Source organism: Strigops habroptila, chromosome Z (assembly GCF_004027225.2).
Source record: "Strigops habroptila isolate Jane chromosome Z, bStrHab1.2.pri, whole genome shotgun sequence".
In the NCBI taxonomy this organism is placed as follows: Eukaryota; Metazoa; Chordata; class Aves; order Psittaciformes; family Psittacidae; genus Strigops; species Strigops habroptila.
The window spans coordinates 74,717,321-74,744,722 of NC_044302.2; the positions used below are offsets into that span (position 1 = coordinate 74,717,321).

The 27,402-nt window shown below is 39.3% G+C and overlaps 1 protein-coding gene across 3 annotated transcripts in view; it reads right to left on the minus strand.

Moving 5' to 3' along the window:
• ZNF366 (zinc finger protein 366) overlaps window positions 1-26,715 on the minus strand; it is a 38,713-nt gene extending 11,998 nt beyond the window's left edge. Inside the window, exons 1-4 of one of the 3 annotated variants that reach the window (XM_030512806.1) lie at window positions 26,581-26,715; window positions 9,996-10,065; window positions 3,812-5,139; window positions 1,527-1,718 (exon numbers count right to left, since the gene is read on the minus strand). In XM_030512806.1, coding sequence (XP_030368666.1) covers window positions 1,527-1,718; window positions 3,812-5,110 — 1,491 coding nt within the window. In that variant the 5' untranslated portion in view covers window positions 5,111-5,139; window positions 9,996-10,065; window positions 26,581-26,715. Of the gene's footprint in view, window positions 1-1,526; window positions 1,719-3,811; window positions 5,140-9,995; window positions 10,066-25,360; window positions 25,404-26,580 lie in introns of those variants that run through there. The other 2 variants (XM_030512808.1, XM_030512809.1) reach the window with 2 other exon arrangements.
• Window positions 26,716-27,402: the final 687 nt, after the last annotated feature.

Genomic DNA, 27,402 nt, shown 5'->3' on the forward strand with positions numbered 1-27,402 from the left:
CCTAAGCTGAACACAAACTTCCAGCTAATCTGCACATACCTAAAATATAGTGTGGGTCCAGATACTGCATCAGAACAGTTGATCAAACAATTGTGTTTCTTTTCTGGAATTTGAGGGATCAGATGAGGACTTTGACCAAATGGGAACAAAAAGACAGGTTTGCAGGTATTCACACAGAATGAAAGTCTCCAGAATATTTAACATGGAACTATGCAAGCAATTCAGTAACAGAAATTATTTCATCAGTCTAGACTAACATAAATCCTACTATACAGAATAACTTTCTAGTAGGACATAAATTAAAATTAAACAAAACCCTAAAGCTGGAAGATTTTACTGTTATTTTTTCAAGGTGAAATACTTCAAAGTTATCAAAGCAAAATGCATTGACTAATTCTAACATTTTCCTATTAAGATTATCACTGAATGCCATATTTTCCTATAACATTTTGAAATTTTACATTTTTCAAGACAAAATAATACCATTTAAAATTTTTCATCCAACTCTGCTCCTCAATGATGCTTTCCTTTTAAGAAAATATGTAATTCCATAAAGATGTTGGATGAAAGAGTTCTAGAAATTGCTTCCAGATCAGTCTTCAGTTACTTAGGCATAAAATGGGTAATATGCTCCACTCTGTATTTATAACCCTCTTAGAGGAGATCATAGTAGGAATAAAACCTACAATCTTTGACTTGACAAGGTATGACTAAAATAACGAACCAGATAGGCAGCAAAAGAGCAGATGTAGTGTCCAATACTGGGTAAGAATATAAACACAAACAATTCATAAGGAAGATACTAGAGATGTGCATAGTCAAGAACGCCATAGCTTTAAAAGTTTATGAGGAGGGAAAAGAGAGGACAGAAAGGAAATGTCAGCCTCCAGTGGGCTGGAGGGAGGCAGCAAACTGGAATTCGCACATAATCCTAAAAAGGCCAGATGGTCTTAGAGGCTACTTTGTTAGGATACTGATGTCCTGTCCTGAATTTCAGCCTGGTAATTACACTTGGCCCATTCGAATCCCTTCTGCAGTTGCGTTTTGCTGTAGCTTTCTTTGAGTTTTTCTCTGAACTGTCGCATAACATCACTATGCAAAACTGTGGCTGCTGCTTTTCTATAGTTCTCTGTGGGGTGCACGACTTGAACTGTTTTTAGTCACCGTTTCAAGCTGTTAAACACTTAGACTTCTGTTTGGATGGCTGTACTAAGCAAATGTCAGATATGTTTATTGTCCTCAAACTGCTGTGGCGTTGAAATACTCACAAAGCAGAAAAAACAGTACTTGAGGATGAAAGATACTGATATTGAAGGGGAAGGGAGTAAACCACAGATATTTGCCTCCATTATTTTGTGTTATATAAGCAGAACCTGGACAAAGACAGAAAACCAGGCCAGTTTATGCTAGTTTAAATGCAACTGCAAGTTAGTCAAGTCTTGGTTTTCTACTTCTACCGCATCACAAGATCACAATACCACAGAAATATCCAGTAGGTTAATGCCTCTGCCACCAAATGCACTTACCTTGCATTTAAAAGGTTTGACATCAGAGTGAACAATCATGTGGGCCTTGAGAGTCTGCTTTTGCACAAAGCTCTTGAAGCACAAATGACATTGATAGGCTCTGATGTTGGTGTGGATCAGGACATGCCGCTTCATGTTGGCCAGCAGAGTAAATTCCCGGCCACAAATTCCACATTTGTGCTCTTTCACACCCTGTGAGAAAAGAGAAAAAAAATCAGAAAAATCTGTAGATGGAAAATTTTCTAGATCATTAAATCTCCAGTACAAAATTATATGAATTATTTATTCTTCATTAGCAAAACAGGTAATAAATTATTTCAATTGTAACAATATTTGCTCGAGCGGTAGATACTTATGTATTTCTTTCCTGGCAAATTCTTACAAAGATCTGAGAAGCAGAGAAGGAAAACCAAATATAAGCTTAATGAATACTAAATTTTGTTTCCATCAATAAGTTTACAAATCAATGAGACATAGCAACAGAGCTTCTCTGTCCCACTCTGCTGCGTATGTTAAGTATTGGTTAAATGTGTATACTTATTGACAAGAATAAAAGCTAACCAGTTAAAAGACTAAAGTAGTGCTTGCTTTTGAATGTCATTGGCTTCTAAAAAAGCCATAGCCATGTTTTGAAGAAAGCTATAGAAAATAATCTGAAGCAACTGAGAAGCAGTCAAGCAATGTAACCAAATAAGGATATACACATTACATTCAATTTTTATCTGGTGTTTACAGAACATTTCCAGCACCTTTTATGCTATCCATTTATGCATTATCAATTTACTAATAGATAATTCAATATTCTTGCTTACGCCCATGTGGTCTTACCGCCAGCTCCTCAAAAGCTCAATTAGATGCTACGAAAATCAATGAATTTACCACTAAACACTTCAAGAGTTCGAGTATAACTTGCAGAAGGTAATGAGAATTTACTAGAGAAGTGCTGAGAGCAATTACTCCTCCTGCAGGCCCCGTAACAAAGAACACTTTAAACCATCCCTACTTTTGTGCTAATCAGTGTTTTTCAGAGTTACTTCCAAAGCTAAAATTGTGAACATCAACAGCGGCTTTAAGTGTCTGCCTGTCTGATGTGAGACTGCATTTGGTCAGCTAAGTGCTGTTAATTGTGTTCCCAGCTGAATCCACCTGCAGCTGTGGACAAAGAAGCAGAAGCTCTCTAAATGCTCAGGGGCATTGCATTTCCTGTGACAAAAAACTACCAAGCCTTAGATTAGTAGAATTTTGCATGTTAAATCCAAAGACCAGGGAATCTCCAAAACCAGAAAAAATTATAATCATGTAATAGGAAAGAAAAAGCAAATGTGGAAGTAGAGGTTGTTGGTTTTTAAAAGCAAACGTGTCTGTAAAACTAAAATGCTGTAGCTTTCTGTATGTTTAATGTCTTTCATATAATAGCCAAAATTCAAGTGTTAAAAGTATGCAAAGGCAATTTTTATAAAATGTGTGGAGTTTTGGCTTGTCTTGACAACATTTTTGTAAAGGTGGATAAGCCAATTTCAGTTTTCAATATTCTTGAATTGAACAGTTACATTTTCCCTATTTTTGAAAGCAATCTTCCTGGATGTGTTCCAAAGCCTGCTTCAGCCTAAACTGACTCTGCTGTCATTGCTGCCAGCAGTGGCAAGACTGCTACTTGATACAAATTGGCTGGGACTATCATCCTGCTTGTCCACTTTCATTAACTGGCATTCTGGATAACTTACGCGCGAGAGGGAATTTTTCTTAGGTTAGGGTTTTTTTCCCCTTAAATGTCTCATTATAATGATTCTTCCAAATCTGTTGAGTAATAATATACTCTCTTTTGCTGCAGTCTACTGCAAATCCACCTACTTCCCAATTAACGGAGCATAGAGGTAGATCTGGTTTTCAGTAGAAAATTTCTGTTAAAATCTCAGGGGCGTTATACAGCTCTACAAAATTATGTTATGTTACAGGGGGTCACTCTGAAGATAAAACCCAGAAATGCAGAGATGCGAATACAGTTTTGAGAAGTAATGCAGGTGGTTTGATTGGACTCCTGTTTACGAAAGAGTGAGGTTTGTGTGTACTTTCTTAAGACTGACAGAGACATCTGGCTCCTACTATTGCCAGTGCTGCTGGGGCTTTTGCTCTGCATAAAACTCTCCAGCTGGCAAAGGGCCAGCATAAGGCTCTATGGACTGATTATCTCCTTTCCGAGGAGGTACATACATGTATCTTTAGTAGCCTGTAACCCCTGTGCTACCTTCTGATACAATGTGAGAGTGCAACCAGTGCTGGCTTACCTTGTGAGTTAGGGAGTGTTGTTTGAGATGATGGGGCTGCACAAACTCCATGCCACACTCAGTGCAGATGTACGGACGGATGTCTTTGTGCTTCATCATGTGGTTTTGCAGCTGACTCGGGTACTGGAATGTCTTATCACATTCAGTGCAATTGTATTGTATAGGGCCACGGTGGGTTGTTAAGTGTCTCTTCAGCTGGGCCAGGGTTGGGAAGTCCAGACCACACTCCACGCAAATGTTCTCTCGACCACTCTCATGCTTAGACTCGTGCGCTTTCAGCTCGCTGGGGTAGGCAAAACCCCTGCCACAGATCCTGCAGTTGTAAGGCTTGATATCACTGTGTTGCATCATGTGTCTCTTAAGGTGGCTGGTTTGAGTGAAAGCCTTGTGACAGACCTGGCACTTATGTGGCCGAGTGCCCTGGTGTGTCAACATATGTGTGTGCAAGTGGCTCAGCTGCTTGAAAAGCTTGCCACATCGGGTGCAAGCATGTGGCTTAATGCCGCTGTGCCCCAAGATATGGGTGACCAGGTTGTACTTGGACGTGTAGGACTTCTCACACATGGGACATTGCCAGCGTTTCTGTTCACCCCCCACATCAACATAGTAACTGTCATCTATTTGAAGGTTGACATCTACTCTTTCCACTTTTTGTTTATTTTCACCACTTTCTCTTACTTCAGCCCTCCTGAAGGGTGGCTCTGGAGGTCTTTTCATTTGAAAGGGGTTCCTGAAATGGAAGTTTGGAGGCACAATAAAAGGAAACATTAAGCCAGGGTGGACTTTAGGATAATAAGGGTAAGGAGCCTGCATGAAACCTGGGCTACTGGGCCATGCCACGTTAGGCTTCACTGATTCTTGCTTAATGGGCTTGGCTCCAAAGTGCTCCAGAGTTCTGTAGAACTGAAACCCAAAGTTGCAGAGGTCGATCATCTGGGAACTGTACTTGGGCTGTGCTGACTGTTGGAACACCAAGGGGAGACTAGAAGAGCCTATATCATTGCGATCTTCAGGTCTGTCTGGTGGTGATGAAGAATCCTCAAGGGCAACGGAAGGAGGCATTTTTGTTGGCATGCTCTTACGTTTCCGAGACCCTCCTTCCAAGGACCCCTGAAATGTTTCTATATCTCCAAGAGGAGGAGGGCCATAGTGGAAATGTGAGAGGTGCGATCTGAATTCTTCACCAAATGGAGTTGTTCTGTGTGGCTTTGTAACAGGGCTTAGCGGCTGCAGGCAGCGGGAGAAGGAAGAGGCTCCAGTACTGTCCACATTGAAACTCGTTTCTTCATTCTTCATCATGTTTGATTTTTCCTGTGTTGCACAAATTCCTTCAAATAAACAAAAACCAAAATATCTGTATTTCTTCCTGTTCTCCGGGGTTCAACATTTTATTATCTGTTTTATTGTTTTAAAGGTTGTTGGATTTTTTAAACTTTATGCAACTAAGGATGTCTTAGACACATACAAGAAAAAGGCCTTTTAAAGCAGAATTGAGATGGTTAGTGAAGAGCAAAGAAGCTTTGGTCTTCCTGCAGTAGAATTGGTGGTTTAAATCGAGTTTGATGCATACAATGTGTTTGCAACATAAACAAGCAGTACCATGTAGTGACACACTACTTTGCATCTGAATCTGTATGGCAAGGTTTCTGTTTAATTTAATTCAACCAGGCTATTTGTGGGCAAAATCCTGTCCTTGGCTGTGTATGCACAGGCTCTAGAAATTGGCGGTGCATCTAAAGGATATGGCAATACAAACAGTAATGTGCACATTTATTATGGTTGTGACATGAAAAGCCAAAGCCAAAAAATGTTAAACTTCTTTGTATCATTAACGTGTGCTGCTGTGAAAGAAAACAATGGCCAAGGGATCTAAGGACACTGTGTACCATCAGGTTTTGCACCATGTTTCCTGGCTTCTCTCACTTTGTATTGTAATAAGAAGGCGGAGATTAATTTATTTTCTTTGTTTTAATCCCAGAGATATTTACCTGGCAGATATGGAGGAGGAAAAAACCTTTGACAACTCTCCAAATTACTTCCAGTTTTATAGACTTAATCTGGGGGTTTTTTTGTTTCTAAATAAGTGGGCAAAATCACCACTATAAAAAGCTAAATACAGATTTAGTGTCAACACCCCCCCAGGTCTCCAGAGGAATTGACACATAAGAATGCTCCAAGCCTTACGAGTGGTAGAGTGTGACAAAGCAGATTAATAATTATCTTCTGGCAAAATTTTGTTCCACTGATCAGCCGTATCCTGGGCTGCAGCAAAAGGAGCGTGACCAGCAGGTCGAAGGAGGTGATCCTGTCCCTCTACTCTGCTCTTGTGAGACCTCACTTGGAGTGCTGTGTACAGTTCTGGTGTCCTCAACATAAAAAGGACATGGAGCTGTTGAAGCAAGGCCAGAGGAGGCCACAAGGATGATCAGGGGGCTAGAGCACCTCCCGTATGAAGACAGGCTGAGAAAGTTGGGGCTGTTCAGCCTGGAGAAGAGAAGACTGTGTGGAGACCTCATAGCAGCCTTCCAGTATCCTGTATCCAGGGCCCACAAGGATGCTGGGGAGGAACTCTTCATCAGGGACTGTAGTGATAGGACAAGGGGTAATGGGTTTAAACTTAAACAGGAGAAGGTCAAGTTAGATATAAGGAAGAAGTTCTTTACAGTGAGGGTGGTGAGGCACTTGAACAGGTTGCGCAAAGGCATGTTGAATGCTCCATCCCTGGCGGTGTTCAAGGCCAGCTTGGACTGAGCCTTGGGCAACATGGTCTAGTGTGAGGTGCCCCTGCTCATGGCAGGGGGGTTGGAACTAGATAATCTTGAGGTCCTTTCCAACCCTAACCATTCTACGAGTCTATGATTCTATACAGGGAGCTTCTCCTGAATTTGGGGTTCACCTAAAATATTGAACTTTGGTTCATGTTAAATAAGGCTGCTACCTTTTGTCTTGGCTCTCCAGTATCACACAATCATTTAGGTTGGAAAAGAACACTAAGATCAGTGAGTCCAACCATAAACTTAACACTGCCAAGTCCACCACTAAACCATGTCCATAAATGCCAAGTCTTTTAAAGTGTCTACACGTCTTTTAAGTAGTTCCAGGGATGGTGACTCAACCACTTCCTAGGCAGCCTGTTCCAATGCTTGACAACCTTTTTGGTGAAGATATTTTTCCTAATATCCAGTCTAATCCTTCCCTGGTGCAACTAGAGGTCATTTACTCTTGTCCTATCACTTGTTACTTGGGAGAAGAGATTGACACCCACCTCGTTACAACCTCTTTCCAGGTAGTTTAGAGAGTGATAAGGTCTCCCCTGAGCCTTCTCCTCTCCAGACTAAACAACCCCAGTTCCCTCAGCCATTCCCCATCAGACTTGTTCTCCAGACCCTTCACCAGCTTCATTGCCCTTTTCTGGACTCCAGCACCTCAATGTCTCTCTTGTAGTGAGGGTCCCAGAACTGAACACAGGATTCGAGGTGCAGCCTCACCAGTGCCCACTACAGGGGGACGATCCCTGCCCTGGCCCTGCTGGCCACACTGTTGCTGATACAGGCCAGGATGCTGTTGGCCTTCTTGGCTGCTTGGGCACAACCTGGCTCATGTTCAGCTCCATCAATCAGTACCCCCAGGTCCTTTTCTATGAGCACCTTTCCAGCCACTCTTCCCAAAGCCTGTAGTGTTGCATGCGGTTGTTTTGGCCCAAGTGCAGGAATCAGCACTTAGCCTTGTTGAACCTCATACCACCGGCCATTGATCCAGCCTGTCCATATCCCTCTGTAGAACCTTCCTGCCATCAAGCAGATCAACACTCTCACTGAACTTGGTGTCATCTGTAAACTTACTGAGGATGCACTCAATCCCCTTGTCTATATCATTGATAAAGATATTAAACACAACTGGCCCCAAGACGGAGCCCTGGGAAACACCACTTGTGACCAGGTGCCAACTGGATTTAACTCCATTCAGCACCATTCTTTGGGCCCTGCCATCCAGCCAGTTTTGTACCCAGTGAAGAGTACATTCATCCAAGCCACGAGCAGCCATTTTCTCCAGGAGGATGCTGTGGGAAAGGGTGCCAAAGTCTTTGCTAAAGTCTAGATAGACAACATCTACAGCCTTTCTTTCATTCACATAGTGAGTCACCTTGTCATAGAAGGAGATCAGGTTAGTCAAGCAGGACCTGCCTTTCATAAATCCATGCTAACAGGGCCTGATCACCTGGTTGTCCTGTACGTGCCACATGATGGCACTCAAGATGATCTGCTCCACAGTGTTCCCTGGAATCAAGATCAGACTGACAGGCCTGTAGTTTCCTGGATCCTCCTTCCAGCCTTTCTTGTAGATGGGGGTCACATTTGCTAACCTCCAGTCAGCTGGGACCTTCCTGGTTAGCCAGGACTGCTGATCAATGATGGAAAGCAGCTTGGTGAGCACTTCTGCCAGCTCCGTCACTACCCTTGGGTGGATCTCAAATGGTTGCATAGACTTGTATGTGTCTAAGTGGTGTAGCAGGTCAATAACCATTTCCCCTTTCATTATGGGGGCTTAATTCTGCTCCTCATATCTGTCTTCCAGCTCAGGGGGCTGGGTACTCAGAGAACAACTGGTCTTCTTATTAAAGACTGAGGCAAAGGAGTCATTAAGTGCCTCGGCCTTTTCCTCATCCTTTGTCACTCTTTCCCCTGCATCCAATACAGGATGGAGATTGCCCTTAGCTCTCCTTTTGTGGCTAACATATTTATAGAAATGTTTTTATTGTCTTTTAAGGCAGTAGCCAGATTAATTTCTAGTTCGGCTTTGACCATTCTAATTTTCTCCCTGCATAACCTCATGACAACTTTGTAGTCCTCCTGAGGGATGCACTTATCTGTGTGTGCGTGTGTGTTTGTGTACATGCATCCATCCAACCAGGCAGAGTTTGGGCTGGAAAAATAGACATATTTTCCATCTGTCACCTGTGACACATTGATGCTATTTATAATCCCATTCTTGGAAATGTTGGGTGGAGAGCATAAAGGTGTTTGGAGTACTAAAGATACTCCTGTTTCTTTTTCAGGAGGCTCCATGCTGGATAAAACTGCTTCTAAAGATAGATAAAAACACATCTCTGTGACCTAGTTAGGCTGTGGACAAAAGAAGGCATGTCAAAAATGTGCTTGCAAGCAAATTACTTCCTTATAACAGGTTAGACTGTAGAATTATCTTTGAGATACTGTTTGAAGCCAGAGGTTCAGTGATGAAATTTTAAGATGGAAAATTTACACAAAGGGATCAATCAGTGCACAGATAAGGAGTAGTAACTGAAGCAAAAATTGTAGGATCTCTAAACTGATGATTCAGAAAATACCTGTGATAGTGGAAAAAACTACAAAAAATTGCTTTAAAGTGGGACAAGCGTTTAATATCCTAATATTAAATCCTAATACTAGGATGTGGCTTCTAGTCTCTAGCTCACTTACTGGATATAGTGTATGTATATACACACACACTATGTATACACTATTTTTGTGTGTATATCTGTATATAAGTAATATATGTAACTGTGTATGATCCATAAGAAAGGTTTGTTAGAGAATATGCATTCTGCTATGTTTCCTTGTCACCCTAAGTCCGTGGGTGAAATAAGGAACAGTTAAATCTCAAAGACTCTTTGGGTACAAAAGCTTGACTTCTTAAAAAGGGAGAAGGGGAAAGGAATCCTCTGAATACCAAAAAAGACTCCACTTCTTTTCCAAAAGAGAAAAAAGGTGGGTTGTTTGGTTTCGGGGTTTTCTTAAAATTCAGTTTAAGCAAAGTTGAACTCCCACAATTTGAACATAAAATATGCCAGTACACCAAAATCTTCCCTTCAAAGAATGGGCCTGTCCCTCAAATGTCTTTCATCTTGTGTATCTGGTTCTTTCCCAGCAATATGGGTATAAAATGCTTCAGAAAGCCCACAGCAATTGAGAACCCCACTATGTTATTTACTGCTTTTGTTAGATTATTGAAATACTGCCAAAAATACACAGAAATGACAGTGATTTGTGACTAATTGCTCTCTTGTCTCTTGGCTGCCGGTTACTCCCTTCTTCCACTGCCTGTATTATGCAAAATTTCAATCTTTCTGGAACACGGAGTCACAGCAGGGGCTGTAGAACGGCTTGAAATTACTAGAAAGAATTAATTTTGTTACACTACTAACCTTTGGCTGCCTTCACTGAGCTTATGGGTTTATTCCACCGTCCACATCCACACACATCACAGGACCAAACCTACAAGGGAAAGCGTTTAAACAGTCAGTGACCAGCAGTTAGAGAGGTGCTATACAATCCAATAAAAGAGGACCTAAAAGGGGAGGGAAAGTACAATTTTGCAATGTAAATATGGATCACCTTTCTGCTCTCTTTTTTTTCCTTCTCTTCAATCTGCCAAACATCGTGATGTAGAAATTAATTAAGGAAAGATTAGATGTAACCTCTCTTCTCATCTCCTTTCATATTGGAAGCAAACCCTTGCTAATTTCCAGGGAGACATGATCTTCACTTGACCAGAACTTAATTTCATAAACGTGTGTCCTGAAGAAACCATAGAAGAGACTACAGATATGACCACCATACAAGAAATAGCTAAGGAGCAATCCTTTCTCCCTTAAACAACTTCTGTAGAGAACTTTGAAGCTTTTAACGGCAGTTGCCCAGTAATTCTGTTCTGTATGACTCTGGAGTAGCTGATGCCATTTTAATACTCAACAATAAATAATGAGGGGGTGAATTGAGAAACATTTGTTTCAGATATCTCGCAGGGATCTTTTGTGTTTCCTATAAAAGGACTTTAAAACTTCTTTCTTTCTTCAGCACTTAGTATTTGAATTGTAATGCTATGTAGCACAGCGGTATGTGATTCTAAACATCGAGGTTAGTTTAAACCTGGATAGATATTAAAAATCCTAGCTTTTACCAGTAGCATTTCAGCTCCTCAGTTTTGAAAACTTGGTCTGAAAATCTCACTGAATCAGGGGATTTCATGCTGTATTGGCACTTAAACATTTAAAAAACTTCACTAAACCTAGCACTTCAGAGCTTATTAAAAAGTTAATTTCTTTATAACAGACAAGCATCCTCACTGTTTTTTTCTATATGTAAGTACTTGGAAATACATGATTTTGAAAAATAGAACCACAAATACGCTCCCTCCCCACTCTTTCAAAAAAAGAAAAGAAAGACTACAGTGAGTTCAGGTAGTTGTTGAAATATTTCCAGAATAGAATATTTATGCGGCACCTAGTAATGTTGTTAACTTCCATTAAAGAGGAAGAGTTTAATACAGAATACGCATCCCCCTTTATTTTTTCATTTCCTCTCATCATATTTCTACAATGGATTAAAAAAGTATGTAAATCATGCTATTCACTCTACAAGCATATGATTGTTACAGTTTCCAGTTAATACTCTGCACTGAAGTCAGTAGCAAATTTTCTTTAGACTTTAGTAGAACAAACGTTCTGCATGGAAGTGTTTTATAACGATAGAAATGTGAGGTTATGAATTTTCTCAAGCTTAAATACTGACTACTACTGTTCTGATTTTGCTTTTGGGCAACACAATGCTAATACTAGAAATGAGACCAAGATGAGTGAAAGTTTTATGTATCCTCTGACAATGGGAAATGGGCTACTTTATTAGGAGGTTTGCACTTGTGTTTGCGATTTCGCAAGGAGATGAAACAGAGGAAAGTAGAAGAAGCGTAAAGGTGGCTGAATAGACTGAATGGCTTCTCTTACTGGAAGAGAAATTCCACATTTGCTGGAACAGGTATGACTGAAACTGTGCCCTGTAAGAACGTATTTCTGCTTTCCTTTTGAGGCCTGAAATACTGGCATGTGTAAGGGAAAAATGAAATCTAACAGCTGTTTCTGTGTTGGAAGTGTAGATCAGTGAAAAATGACACACTATTGCATTTCTTGAGCTAAAGTTGAGCAGCTGGAGAGCTTCAGCCTTATTGAACAACCAGCTGGGTTTTTTTCAGTCACTGACTTTTGTAACCCCTTTATTATAGCGATGGTCATGGTTATCTTACTAGAGTCTCCTTCATTCAGTTCACATTTCCAAATAGGTTTTGGTTTTAAATGTGCTCAGTCACACAGCTGTTTAACTAAGCACCAAATTCTTTACTTGGTTTTCACTCATTTACTATTTCTATTTATGCAAAATTCGCATCAGTCTACAGATCTGACCAAAAGGGGGTTTACTATGAAGAATTCATCTCATTTCAGCAGTGAAGCATTGTTCCCTACTGCATCTACACTGCTTTGAGTTATTTGTCAGACTTTGAAAATGCCAGGAATACTTGTATAAACATGAATGTATCCACTACTGGTAACTGAATATTTAGAGTTAGTACACATCTGATGGCTCCTTACTATTATCCATGCTGATTTCCCTCAGTGGTGGCATGAACTCTCTGTAAGCCCCTTTGGCTTTCTCTTCCACTTCTTTTCTGCTGCCCCCAGAGCGTGAGTGAAGTCATGGAATAATGCTGCCGCTCCTCATTTCTTTTTCTATTGGGAATTTATAATTTTGGAGAGTTGTAAATCAGTCGGATGTCTTTAACCTGTAATTTTCAAAAGTTTCTTGTTTGTTTTCCTGGTTTTATAGCCTGTCTTGAGTAAGAAGTTAGACTAGATAATAATAATCTTCCATATCTGTAAAATCTATGCACCTGCTTGTCATTTGTACAGTCAGATTTTTGTTTGTAGGTGCTGCAATAGTGAATGGTGCAGAAGTTCTAAATATGCTTGAAAGATTTAGAGTTATTTCAATACGAAGTTCATTAGATATTGGCTTAAACTGCCACTGTTATTCAAGAATGGATTATTTGTATAGGGTTTTTTTTAAATTAAGGTGTATTATTGACTTTAGGCTTGAATGACTGTAGTCATTAGAGGAGGGCAGAAGATAAAGACCATGTTCAAACCCTTACCAAAACTTCTGTAAGATTGATGTCAACTCTCTAATTCTTTTGAGAAATCCATGCAAACTGTGTTTTCCATCCCTGTTTTCCTGGTATAAATATCCACATTTCAAGCACACAAATATGAAAAATTAACTCCATTAACATACACTCAGTACGTTTTTATACTCAAGCCAGGTATATAAACTGTGTATGTGTTATATGTACTTAGTATATGTTAATAGACCCAAATCAGCCTTGAAGTCCTTAAGCTACATTATTTGAAGCTAACTAGAAGTTAATTTACATTTTAAATTAAGAGAGCACTTTTCCTGCTACAGTGTGGAGCCAGAAGAAGAAAGAAATTTGGACTACCTTGCAAAAATAAACATGGATTTAGGGAAAGTATCCAAAATCAATGAGTGCAGATACTGATTAGGGAGACACAAATGGTGGGGAAACCTTAAAGAAACAGGCCTGTGCTAGGAATAATAGCCATTGTGGAGTTTAGTCAAAACTTTTCAATACCACGTCTACAAACACTTGTTTTCTTTCTCTCACATGCATGCAGACCTGATATTAAATGAAGCCCATGATATAACATCTCCTTAATTGTCATCTAAGCTAGACTTCTTGTCACATGCCTTTTATGACACAGGTATGTCTGCTTAAATGGAGAATACTATAAAGATAAAGATATTGCCATAAATATTTCTATTCCCTTTTTGGATTACTATCATTAATAGAAGTGGAATTGGAAACAAGTTGATCATGAAAATGATCTGGAGTGACTGAAAACAAGAAGTGGACTAGATTAGGTTTTTACTTTCTACATTAGCATGATAGTATTGAGGATTTCTGTGCCTTTTTCACTTCTCCCTGGGAAATTACCTTCATTTGCTGGTATCAGGCTTCAGGAGAAAACTTCTTCTTTCCGTTAACAAATGTGTGCTTTTTTTCTCAGCATATGGTAAAGGAAAATCTATAACCTTGGTAACTCTTCCTAGGGCATAATTAGAGCTCACTGAGGCTTAAGGAAGACTTCCAATGAACTCTGAAACTAATCCTTCACAGTTTTCCTTGTTATTTGATATGGGTTCTGTTGTCCAGTGAGATATGAACCCATCTATGCCATGACCAAAATTTGATACTTTCGGCAAATGTATTGTATATATGTGGAAAAATACAACTTATATCCTGAGACATGTTAGCAGATGGTAACCTTTGCAGACAAATGTAGTAGAAATCATACAATCACACACATAAGAAACTTAATTGATTAAAAAATCTGACATGTTTAAACAGTTTAACAGGACTCAGTAAACAGACACAACAGGAAATGAACTTTCAAAGATGTCCTATATTTTAAATGATCTTTTTTTTTTCCTTCATTGACTCTGTTTTGGAATTTCTTCCTTGCTTCATGTTCAAAGTTTGATTGTTTTAGATATCCCTTTTGCTCTAAGATCTTCCTATGCAGTGTAGGTGCATTAATATTGTCTGGGAGATGACATCAATGTGAAGAAATGGGTCTTTTTTCAGAAAACTCTGCAACAGGAATACCCTTCCTGAATTGTCTTTGTTATTCCCAAATTTTAACTTTATAAGTTATGTCCTTTTTGTTTTGTTTTAGCTGGAAAACACAAAATTAAGGAAACATACCAGTTTGCCTGCACTGCCTATGAAGTGGCTTTTGCAGTCATCTTGGATATATGTGTAACTTGGTTTTGTACTCAATTTTCAGGGAGCAAGACACTATGAGCACTTTTACAGTAACATAGTTTCTTTGGTATTTCTTGTAATAAAGAAAATTAGTAAAATAGTATCAAAATTAATGTGCATTCACTTTTCCATAACCTATAGATCATTTTTGTTTTGATAATTATTGGAAGTGTTAGTGAATGCCCCATCTCTGTCAGTGTTCAAGGTCAGGTTGGACGGGGCTTTGAGCAACCTGGTCTAGTGGAAGGTGTCCCTGCCCATGGCAGGGGGGTTGGAACTAAATGAGCTGTAAGATCCCTTCCAACTCAAACCATTCTATGATTCTGAGGTGTTAAACCAGATTCTGAGATTTCCTCAGCAGAGGAAATCTCACCACCACCACCCACTCTGCCAAAGCTGAGGCACTGTTTGTGGCATCATGAGTGCTTATTAAGTGGTTTATGGTGTAACTTGCTTTTCAGTGGTGGCATCGATTAGATAGGCAAAAATTTGCCTGGTGTTGTAGTGGGCTAGCCTTAGATATTTTTCCTCTCTCCAGTGTGAGTGCTGTGTTCTTAGTTTAGTCCTGTCGCCCAGCAGGACAGTGGGTGGAAGTCACAGAGCAGTATGGCTTTGTTAACCACTGAACATCTGCAATAAGGCCTTACTGGTGATTCCTCAAGCAGTACTTAAGCCTCATGGACCATTTCTAGTTCTTTTGATGTACATACAAAGTGGCCTTTGAGTACAGTTTTGGCTTGCTGCTGGTTTGGGTCTTTATTTCTCTTTTTCTTATCCTCCTTTCTCCTTTTCTTCGTTTTCTTCCTCTTTGTGAGTTTTCTTAGTTCTTCTCTTATGTTTCCTTCCCTCTTCACTTCTCTATTCTGTCTGTGGTTTGCTCCCTCTTTGCTTCTCTATTCTATCTGCTAAAATTGTCAGCAGAACATAGACAACCTGGATAATGAAGTGGATGTTAAGTCCACAGACTCTGAAGTGTTGGCTGTTTTCACAAAGTCACCCCAAACCACAGACACACATGGTAGGAGCCTGCAAGGCACAGCAAATTATCTGGTCTAAAACTGTGTATGGGAACAAATATTATAAATATCCTCAGATGAGCACTTCTACCTTCCTGATTCTCTGGTACCAACAAGGAATTCAAGGCTACTTTGGGGTGGGAAAAAAGGGGTGAAGGAACAGTCATTTGCTGGCATATCTCTACCTCTGGGTTCACAGCGCAGTCCTGCCCTATCTCTGCCCATAGCAGCATAGGCTCTTGCTTTTCTCTTTGCCCCCACAGAAACCTGTGAAGTGTAGCCTGAAGCAGAGCTGATGGTGAGGTACAGAAGGATGTAAAACCAGACGTATTAGCTCAGGCTAGTAGCGTAGCTACGCCAAGATACTTGTGAAGAATATAAGAAACAGAAGAAAGTGTCATGACAACTTTCCACTATTGTCCTCAGGCCTTCCAGCTGTCTGTGGCTCAGAGCTTTCCTGACCCAAAGATGTTGCATTCTGACTTTTTTCTTATTCCATGAAGGATGGATGTGGATAAAAGTTTTTTAATATAAAAATCAAAAGACAACTGTTTCTTGTGGGATAAGGGACATACAAAGACAGGAAGTGAAATATCTTTGAGTGCTTTGATGGAGGTTCTTGTACCTCCAGAGATTTAGAGAGGAGTCAGGACAGTGAGAGCTGCACTGTGCAGGAGGAGAGATGTCCACCTACTCTCTTCTCAATCTACCTCTCCAAGAAACACTTCTATTTCTATTCCTTAAAGTCCCCTGAAACCAGTGTGCACTGAAGGTTATTTCACTCATGCCTCGCTTTCTTTCTCCACATCAAGTCCCTCAACAGCTGACCCTGACCTGCTTCAACTTCTCCCATCTTTAGAAACAATTACTTAGCCACAGTAAAGCTAGATCATTTTTGCTGATAAGTCTTTAACTGTATAGTATTTACTGGTTAAGGGGTTTTAATGTACAGTTCCTTTCTTTTGTTCTTTTCTTTTTCACCAATATGGGAAAGTGAAATACGTTTCTATTTTGAAGAGAAGTTTGGAGGATACATGGGGGTGAACTATTTGCCTCAAGCAGGCTAACCAGTGTCATAGAATCATAGAATAGTTAGGGTTGGAAAGGACCTTAAGATCATCTAGTTCCAACCCCTCTGCCGTGGGCAGGGACACCTCACACTAGACCATGTTGCCCAAGGCTCTGTCCAACCTGGCCTTGAACATTGCCAGGGATGGAGCACACACAGTGTGTGGCACTGGACTGCTTTTGAAGGCACTCCTGTGTCCATGTCAAGAAGAAATTTTCTTAGGTACCTCAGGCTAGTTTTGCCTGTTTTGAAAAGAAAACAAAAACACAAGGCTGAGCTCTAAGAGCTGTTGTGCAGGAAATGAGTACAGGCATGAGTTTAGACTGAGGATGTACCTTAACAAATTGTACTAACCCATACTTGTCCCTTCTTCTGGAGCTTTGGCGCTGCAGAGAAAGGGTTGTGTGTCAGAATGAACTAAAGGGAGTCTGACGCCATAGCCAAGCCGTAAACACAATCACTCAGAAGGCTGGCGTGCCTTTAACTTTCAATAGACCTGGAGAAATGACATCTGGAGGGGAGCCCAGACCTACGTCTAGAAGGATAGAATCTGCATCCTCTGCCTACCCCATTTATCTTCTCTCTGCTCCCTGCCCCTTGGCAATGGCATTTTTGTCTGTGTAATGGTTCAGATTCAGCAAAAGGCAAGCAGGGTTACCCTCATAAGCTCTAGTTAGGGCACTCTCTTAAGAGGCTGGAGGTGGGGGTCCAAACTGCTTGAGGAGAAAGGGGGAAAATTAATCTATGTCTCCCACCTTGTAGCTGCTCTATTTTGCACCAAATCTGATGGTTTTGGGGTATATTCAGTTTCATATAAATATTCTTACAGGACTGGGTAACCAGGAGCATTTGCTCATAGGTATACCAAGTTTTCAGATCGCACCCAGAGCTCAGGGCTGGCCATGATGGTGACATCGGGAGCCCATACAGTAGCACAGCTTCAAACGTGCCCTCTATGAATTAGCTGCTCAGTCAGCAGTGCTGCCGGCTCCTGGGCAAAGCTTGATGAGGACTTGGGGCTCCCTTCAAGGCTCTGGCCATTCAGGAACCAGACTCCTGGTTCCCACACTCTGGTGCTGAAGGCATCCTCCCCAGAGCTACTCACCTCGGCAAAAATCCTATCTCTCCATCCCTGTTTCCTGTCTACTTCCATATCTGCCACTGCAAATTAAAATAGTACATTTTTGGCGCCATAGGAATTCTATGTATTAAATAGTATTTCCTCTGGAAAATTATCAAATAGCACTAATGAAGTTTTAGGATTATTTTTTTTTTTTCTCACCATACAGATATTAAAAGAGATGGGCTGAACAGAAGAACAAATAAATAATATAAATGTAAGGAAACATCTAGTAGTATAATAGTAATATTGAACAGAGTGTGAAGTCCTTGAAAGAACACTTAAGGCACAATCTTTCCACCTACAAAGAACAGCCATTAAACACTATAGAGTGAAGTGGAGACAGAGGGGTTTTCAGCTGTACAGAAGTATTATTTTAAAACAAATAATGGAGCTATACAGAACACCCAAAATTAGAATGATCAAAAAAGCATGCCCTTCCATAACCCTCATGCTGCACTGCTTGGGCTGTTGTTATGAAAGTAAACCTTTCGCTGGCATTCATGACCTTTAAAAAGGAAATAGACTGAGCTTTCTTTCCTACTGTAGTCCCAGTGTCGTTATCACCCCTATGGAGGCCAGAGAGATGGTCTGGTCTCCTCCCATCTCTTTGTTATCTTAAAGGGTAGCTAAGGGCCACTGTCAGCCTTGGTTCTTCAAGCCATCCCGCTGGCACCCTTAGCACCATTAACAGTTAATTGCACCTTCTGGGCGTGACACGTGTAAAGCAACAGGTACCTCACTTCTTCCTGTAGAAGGGCAAGAGATAATAGGATTGTATAGGACACTCATGTAAAGTCTCCAAAGCAGGGTTTTTTTTAATGAAAGTCTAGAAGTGGACGAGTAGTATTAGTCTTCAGCAGGACCATTGGGTTTTGTATTTATTTTGCATTCAATTCTTTGTTTCACACAACTCAAAACTCATAGTGAAACTGAAGGTTGCTAAAGTAGTAGCTATCATGTGTTCCAGTAAGACATCCTATGTTCCACAAGAACTGAAAGAAGAGGATTTTGTTTATTTATATAATCCAGAAACTGACAGAATTAGGAAAAATATATCTGCTACTGAACACTCCTCTTGGCATCCAGTTATTAAAAATAATTACCAAATGAGGCTTTCTTAGATTTCAGCTGAAGTTTGAGCAGACTTGCTGGAGAAGCTGCTTGGCTGAAAGAACTGCTTAAGCCCTATTAACTTTTATTACTCACTGGCAACAATGCTGGTTCAGTACTGACTTAGGCATTTCCCTCCGAACAGAAGTTCGATAGGAAACACAGCAAAGGAATTAGAGATGTCAATGTCATTTCTAGGACACCACTGTGTTTATTCCATTAATACCCAAACAGAAAAAAAAAATTAAAAAAATCATGAGCAATGACACAGACTTAAAAATGGCTCTTAAGGCAAATTACTGGGGCATTGGAAGAAATTACCTTTTATATAGCTGATTAGGGATTAGGGAGCTCTGCTTTTCAGTCTGTCAGAGTATAAAATCCATGTTAAAGCATCGAAACCGTTCTGAATATGTATTTATTGTTTAGAAAAATGTCACCTTCACATACATCTCACAATTGCATTCAAATGAGGGTTAACTTTTACAAATCAGTTATTTTTGTTTAAAGAGTAATGTGCTTAGTTCTTCAGTTCCAACATAAAATGGTATTTTTTACTGATCACTTGAAGTGCCTGCAAGGAAGTAGTTTAAGATAACTTCCTCCCTGGCTTTGCCCTTCACCTGTGCTCCACACTTGAATCTTCTCCTTGACTAAACAGTAAAAAAAAAATGCTTTCCCTCTCTGATCCCCAAAATACATCCTGCCTATGGCTCTTAATTCTTTTGTTAGCTTCTAGAAAGTTTTAAAAATAAACATCAGTTTGTTGCCACAAACTGAAGAAAACCTGAAATTTAAAACAAATTTTATATTGTTTCTGTGATTTTGATCAATTGGAAAACAAACCTCTATATAAATCAACTAACAGGGAAAAAATCCTGAGGTTAATTATGCTAAACTGAAACAGATTTAAAATGCCAGTTTTACTGAATTTAGTAAATTAGCATACAGAGTGGGAATGGCAGGTCAAACTTAGCCAAATGTCATAAGCTGATACCGGAACACAGTCCAGAGCTACAAGCAAATAAGAAATTATTTTTTGCCAAACGGGGATGGGGGGTGGAGGAGAGTGAGTAGAAACTGAACGTGATTTGAAATCTGAAATTCTGAACAGTTCCCAAACCACTCTAGCACTAATCCTTCACCATTAGTGATGCCAGCATCTTGTTCTGGATACTAACTCAGTTCAGATCTTCATTACAAGAAAAAAGGAAACCAAAAAGACCATTAAAACGCAGTGATGCTACCCCATGACTAAGAATGGCCAAACAGCAATATAAAACAAAGTTTTGTAAAAAATCACCTCATATATTAATATATGCTTTCTCAGTATCTGCTGCTCCTCCTCCCCTACTTCCCCACCAACCTCCCAATTCTATTCATGGATTTTTCCCTGCAGAAATGCCAAGTATCACACACAAAAACCTGGAAGATTTGATAGAAATTATTCTCATGTTTTGGGAGGAATAGCTGTGTTTTGGGAGGAATAGCAGGCAAGGCTGTGGTGGGCAAGGGGACATTACCCAGAGAATAAATAATTGTGTGAATTGTGTTCCGATATACTGTCCTAACTCTGTTCAGTAGCTTCCACTGTGTGCCTGTTAACAAAGTTTTTGTGTTTGGTATTGAACGAGCTAGTGAAAATCCTCACTGCAGCCATTAGAGAGAATCCAGATCCCGATCATTTGCCTACAGAATCCAGTGATACCTGTTCAATTGCATTTCTTTACCTGTAGCTTAAGCTTACGTGGGCTTCCCTTTCTAAGGGACATGAAGAAATAGATTAATGTATTTGGGATCAAAAGCCATTAATTAGTATTTTGATTTTTCTGGCAGAGGGAAAAGGAGATATGAAGGAGGAGTTGGTCAGCACCGTTTCTCTGATGCATGTGACTGCTTCCATAGCATCCTGACAAAATGCTACCTACAGATATATAAAATTATTCCGGAAACCTTGATGACACTATATTTTGAGTGCAGCATTATGCAGAAAAACTGTTTGATATAGTATTCGTGCTGATGTGATTCCTTGCTGTGATGCTGTGTGAAAAATAAAATTTTCCTGCACTTTTATGAATGGATGGGTTCAGTTTCTGGTAAACCTGTGATCACATTGTTATCAATTTGTTCTTCCAAGAGATCATCTGCATTTTTCTGGAATTCCTGTCATAGGACAATGGTTTTGGACAAATACAGGACACTCTTCGTAGCTTCAGAAACTTGCACTAGGGAACCAACCCAGGCTGATGCCTACCAGATGGTCAAAAAAACTGCTGCTGTTCATTAGAAGCTGACAGATGCTCTAAAACCAGGCTAACCCTTTCATTTTCATCTTTTGATTTTGTTTTCATTACACAGGTATTCTAAATACTGTTAAGAAAAAATAGACAGGTAGAAAATATTGTGTACCTGGAAATACTGTATGAAAGACAGCCCCTCTTCAAATAGTGCCTTCAAATATTTTTTACCTGGAGCTGAAATGCCAAGCTGAAACACTTCTTGCTTTAGAAAGCATCTCAGAGGTAGGACTAAAAGAGTAACTACATTTCAATGTGATCTTCCTGGATATCTTTAGAGTAGGTATATTTAAGTTTTATTTATATCTGGTGTACTGGGTGTTGGTAAGAGCACATACTTTTTCCAGTTTACAAAGTCTTTAGTAGCAGAGGCAGCATAGAGCCCTCCACGAAACAGAAGGTCTTTAATTACTGCAAAAAGAGTCTAACAGTTATGTTGGAACCCTGGCTATAGAAAACTAAAGCATAAGTGTCTTTTGCATAGTCAGACATAGTAACAAACCAGTGAAGAAGAAGACTGGAAGTCATCTTGTCCCTCCCAGCCAACACACTTGTGGCTTATCAGAGGGCCTGGTACCAGGACAAGCTTCTCCCCTAGAAGGGACAAAGCCATGTGTTCCCATCCCCTAGCTGCCACAGCTGCTTCTCTACTCTGGAACACCACCCTGCAAAACTGTTTCTACAAGGAGAAATTTGGTGGTTTCTAGTCTTCATCAGGCCTCCAGAGGCTGGCACGGGTAGTGCCTGCTTGCTGTGAATTAGTATTCCTTGTAGAACAGCATCATCTAACAACTGAAAACGTATGACCCTTCTCGTACCCTTGCTTTCAATTTCAAATCAATTGTACCTTTCTCTAATTCATCAGCAAAAAGTGATGTTAGCAATGTATGAGACTTAGTTTGCCTTGTAGCTTTTTGCAATTAAATGAACCTTCGCATTCAATGAACATTTGTATTTCTCAGTGTTCTCTGATTTCTACTGCTGCTAATGAGAACAAGCAGCTGAAAAGTTTAATGTTTCCAGGTTTACTTCTTATGAATATTGGTAACAGGAAAATGGGTTTTCAGGAAACACACTTTTTATCCTAAGTTTTTTCTTGTAAATCACACGAATTCATGTATACCCACAAAGTAGAAGGGAAATGTGTCAGTGTTTTAGCTTTCATAGTGGAAGACGGAGGGAAGAGAAAGTGATATTTTTTTTCAGCCTTCATTCCAATAATTAGTAATGTGTCTTTCTAACACTCACGGCAGGAAATAAGGAATGAAAGTAAAAAAAAAAAAAACAAACAACCAAATATTCACATAATTTCTTCCCATAACTTTCACAGCACAAAAATATTTTCTTTCAAAATATGATTACTTTGTGTAATTACTTTCAATGACATTAGAAGTCTTTACAATACATTAAATATTTTTGGTTTAAAAGTAAAACACTGTGTTTTGCTTATCAAGATCAGTGCAACACTAGTATAGTGTTATAGTATAAAACATTTATTTTACAAAAGCAAGTCACCAAGTTACTAAGTTGGAAGGAACTAAACCAAAGATTAAACACTATTTTTCATTGAATCATTAGTGTTTTAGAAGCCAGGCACGATACAAACATAGATGCCAGATAGATTTAAAGAAAAATCAGACAACCAACATGCAATTCAATACGTGTTCCAAATAATCAACATGTATATTAATGATAGGCTTCTTCATTGAATGAAAATTTGAATATCATTCGACTATATTTAAACAGCAATGGAGAGCTGTGGTCTCAGTTTCCAAATATCAGCTTTTCAGCAGAAAGAGGATAATCCCAGGTCATCTTTTTTCCATATTTTTTTCTCTTTTTAAATGTTTCGCATTATTTGTCTTTCTAGAAATCTCCAAGCTTATATTCCTTCCTTTTCAGTGGTCTTCTGGGCTAGTAAACTAGAATGGGAAAACTATTGCATTTAAGAAGAAAATGCTCATAACAGGTGGTCTATTTTTGGGGTCGTCAGTTGGGGTATAAACTTAGTCCATTGAACGAGTAATTTTATAACTATCTGTAGCAGTCTACACAGTAAGGTCAGCTTGTTTCAGTGGGTCAGTTACTACTGGAAACATGCATTGGTGCTCAGAAGCAATGGACCATTTCTTATCAACTAATAAGAAGCTACTTTTCTTTACATAGCTTTGCCTGACTTGTGTCCTTAAACCACGGCCACAGAAAACCACTGTTACGTTATGCAGTCTTTACTGCTTTTGTTTCTCATGGTGATACTCTGTTGAAATGTCTGGCTGACTGGAGTAGTCCGTTCAGATAGATGTCTTTCTGTGGCATCGAGGCTTTGTGATATCAAGGATTGGAAGCAATGTAAGTGCTATCTGGAGTAATCCATACTCTTCTGCCTCTATATATAAGGTTTATTTTGGGTTGCTACCATGATTCAGCCCCCTGTGCTTCTCCCACTCTAAATCCTGCATATCTATCTGGCAGTACTAGAAACAACATCTAATAGACATGTCAATATGTTCATCTGTGAGATGCACATCGTACCTCTCAGTCCACCAGTATCTGTTCTAAATCCAGACAGTCTTAAGGCAAGGTTCTTATTGATGTTCTTATTTGCAAGAATGCAAAGTCAATAAAAAACTCACCTTAAAATTCAAAGATTTAGCTTAATCTCTTGGTCAAAAATCTATATCAGAGATGCTAAAATGTTACTAGGAATGCAAATCTGTGCTACTATTCTTCATCCAAAGCTCTCATTCTCAACAGTTTTTACCATTAAAGAAGCTGGTCCTAAACATAAAAAGGCAATTGACATTTGCAAAGATTTATATCAGTGTCTATGCTTTTTGAATCAGACCTGTTAACCTGGGATTTCCATGGGCTACAACTTTCTTCTGTAACATCTTTGCCATCATTATTGTAGTTTTGCTTTTATTTTTCAGAACAAAAGCAAAATCTCTACATATTTTCTTTCATTATAATTCCAAACAAATCCAATGGAAATAATTGCATTAAATAATTCTCTGAGAAATTACGTACACTGACTTATGTATGATATATACATAAATATAGCTTTTAGCAATAGAAGCAATAAAATTATAAGCAAAATAAACAGAGCTTCTCTCTTTTTATTCTTGGTTTATTGCTTCAATGTTATTTTTTTAATAACATAGATGCGAATAATTGAAAATTCCTTTCACAAGCATTTAAATTATGCCATAAGCTGGTAGTAGATCCTTACTCAATCCAGTCTCAGACTATATCCTTCTCTGCATGTAAATATCTCAGCTTGTGGGAAAAAGATTACATATCAGCTAAAAATCTCCTATTCCTGACACTTAGAGAAAGGTATTAGTTGTATTACAAACTACCATTATACTAAATCATGTTACAATTATTCCAGCAATAAATTATACAATGTGAAAACAAATAAACTCCAAACAATTGCTAAGATGTACTACTTGAAGGAAAAGTAAACTCGATAAGTGAAATCTAAGAATGAATTTCGAAATTCGAGGTCCGTTTTTCACTGTCAAATTATCACGCATTCCTTCAAAAAATGTTCTTTCTGTGTGCTCGTTATTTGGGAATGGGTTTAAAAATCACATAGTGCTTTTAGCCACCTACTATGAATATGAACATGTATTCTTATTTATGTATTTCAGACAATCTCTCAGAGAAAGAATTTGTTGTATACATGGTCCAAATCAAGAATACATTAATGTTTAGTACCTTCAAAAACAAAATCTGTACCTGAAGGTTGCAAATTGCCCTTACCTACATGATAGACTGAATTTCTGAACTACCTAGAACAAAACTTAGAGGTGATTACAATCCAGACTAACACTCCACAGTTTGAGAAAAATCCCATTAAAATTACAGGGTGTATGTTTAGGTTTTGTTGGTTTTGTTTTGTTTTGGTTGTGGGGATTTTTAAGTATTTGGGAGACTCCTCTACTTCTCACTTAAAGTAAAAAGTGATTTTCCAGATGTTTGACATGTAACTTGTCACAATAGCTGTCCACACCATTTATTTCATTTGAATCTGTATTTAGTCACATAAAACATAACCCCAGGTGTTCTGAGCAAAAGATGCGGCAAGTGGTTTTCACGGCAACATCTGGCATTTACTTGCTATTAGCAGAGGATTCTTCATGGGTTAAGCGTAACCAAATAAACCTGATAACTGGTACCGAACTAAACCAAGCTGCAACATTAAGCTGTAGAGTTCAATAAACCTCTTTTGGTAGAACCCATCCACTGCTCCTAAACCAAAGGGAATCTACAACTTACCCAGAAATCGGTCTGAAATGGGGGTAGATCACTCCTCCCTACAGAAAATCCTGCAGAAAGACCCCAGATAGACAGGGAAGAAAATCATCTCCACTAGTTGGTTCAGCGAGGGGTGGGAGCAGAGGGCTGTCCTGGGGCGGAAGCGCAGCCCAGGTGCCCTGGTGGGAGCAGGAGCAGGAGCGGAGCAGTTCGAACTGCCTGCCAGCCCTCCGTGATGCCTGCCCACCTTTTGGAGACACTCTGACCAAGCTCTGGGCATCCTGCAGAGGACCCGGTGCTTCAGAGTGCAGCAGCTTGAAGAAATACTGGACCAAAAGATGACCAAGCTTTCCTTTTGCAGAGAAATGGACACCTGTCCTAATTCTTCCCCCCACGTCTGTGCCTGTGTGTGCCCCGCAGGCACACGCAAGCCTGTATGTGGGTGATATTTGAAACATACACTTGCATTCAATCACTCATTTTACATGCAACTTCTGAACATTCCAGTACATTTATGCCCAACGTGAAAAATATCACTATCTACAACAGTGCAAACAACAAATAAACATTGGAGTCCACCCTATTACTGATGCTGGTGATCAGCCTCAGTTGTTATATACTACACAACATGAACTTTTTTTTTTTCAAGTGAGAACCTGGAACTGTCTTACCATGTCTGAAAAGTCACTGTTCCTAGACTTAGCATATACACAGATGAGTAGAGATAAACATGTGTAATCATAAACACAATACAGTTTGAAGGAAAAAAAAATCCTAGTAATTCTTCTCCCACTATAGCACAGGTTGGTGGGTTGGAGCAGACTTCAGTAGTGGCAAATGATATATGAAATACATCAATTTGCATATGACATAGCTTCTGTCTTTATTTCAGCAATGGCCCAGTGAACCTTACTGAAACATTCAGGATAAGGTTAGTGAAGCCCGAAACAAAATTCTGGTAGCAGAAGGGATATATGCAAAATTCTCGGCAGATAATGTTATAAATATCATCAGCCTCACTGGAAAACACTTTCTTGTCTGTGCTGGTTAAACGGCATGCTATTATCAGTATCTAAAAACCAGACTGTAGGTAACTATAGCATAAATATACTCCTTGTCAATGCATATGGTTATTACCTTTTTTATCAGTTAAATGTGTGTCTGATTAATGCCTTCTCTTAATACAGAAGCATATATATTGTGTAAAGAGTTAACCATAAAAGCATTTATACTTAACTTACCAGTTGTTGAAGCTCGAAGGAGTCTTGCCCTAAACTCTCTACCTGCTCTCATGTTGGTAATCTCTTTCTCCCTCTCTCTCCCTCCCCCTGTGCAGAGATTGCAGTAAACTTAGAAAACTAGCAGGGACAGTGTTTCAAGTGACTTAAGAAAGAGAACAGGAACAATCATTTCGTTCTCTTTTTTTTTCAGATGAGTACAGTACCTTCAGAAAGAAGGAAGGAAGGGAGGGGAGAGGAAGTCAACAACCCTTTGCTTTCCTGCAAAAAATAAGGAAACAGCAGATAGCAATCTCATTTTCTCTCAAACAAAATGTTTGGAAAAATAAATATATCCAAACTAAAAGGAATTCCTCAAGTATTATATCTGCATTATTGGCTTCATAAAACCTACTTTACGGCTTGCTCTGTGCAACTACATGAAATGAATTTCCAAAGAAGTGGGTAGGAATAAGACATCTGTATCTTATGCAGAAAAATTAGCCATAAGCTTGCACAGATAATGTAGGCTTCTGCTTTAGAGAAGGAGTGATCATAGATAGTATACACATATCTTGTTTCCACGGTGATATAGGTACCCTCTTTACTGTGATTGCAAGATAATAGTACATTGGGTATTTATAGAATGCTGTGAAATTAAAAGCGGGATGAAAGGGGTCACAAAAATGGTAAGGATTCATTAACCAGTAATTTATCTGAAAGAATTTCATTATAGAAGCATGCTGATTTATCCAAACGAATCAATTTGCTAAGTTCTAGGACAGATTTTATATGGTATTTTGTTTCTTTCTTTTCCCATTAAATATATTTTGACAAATAGATACT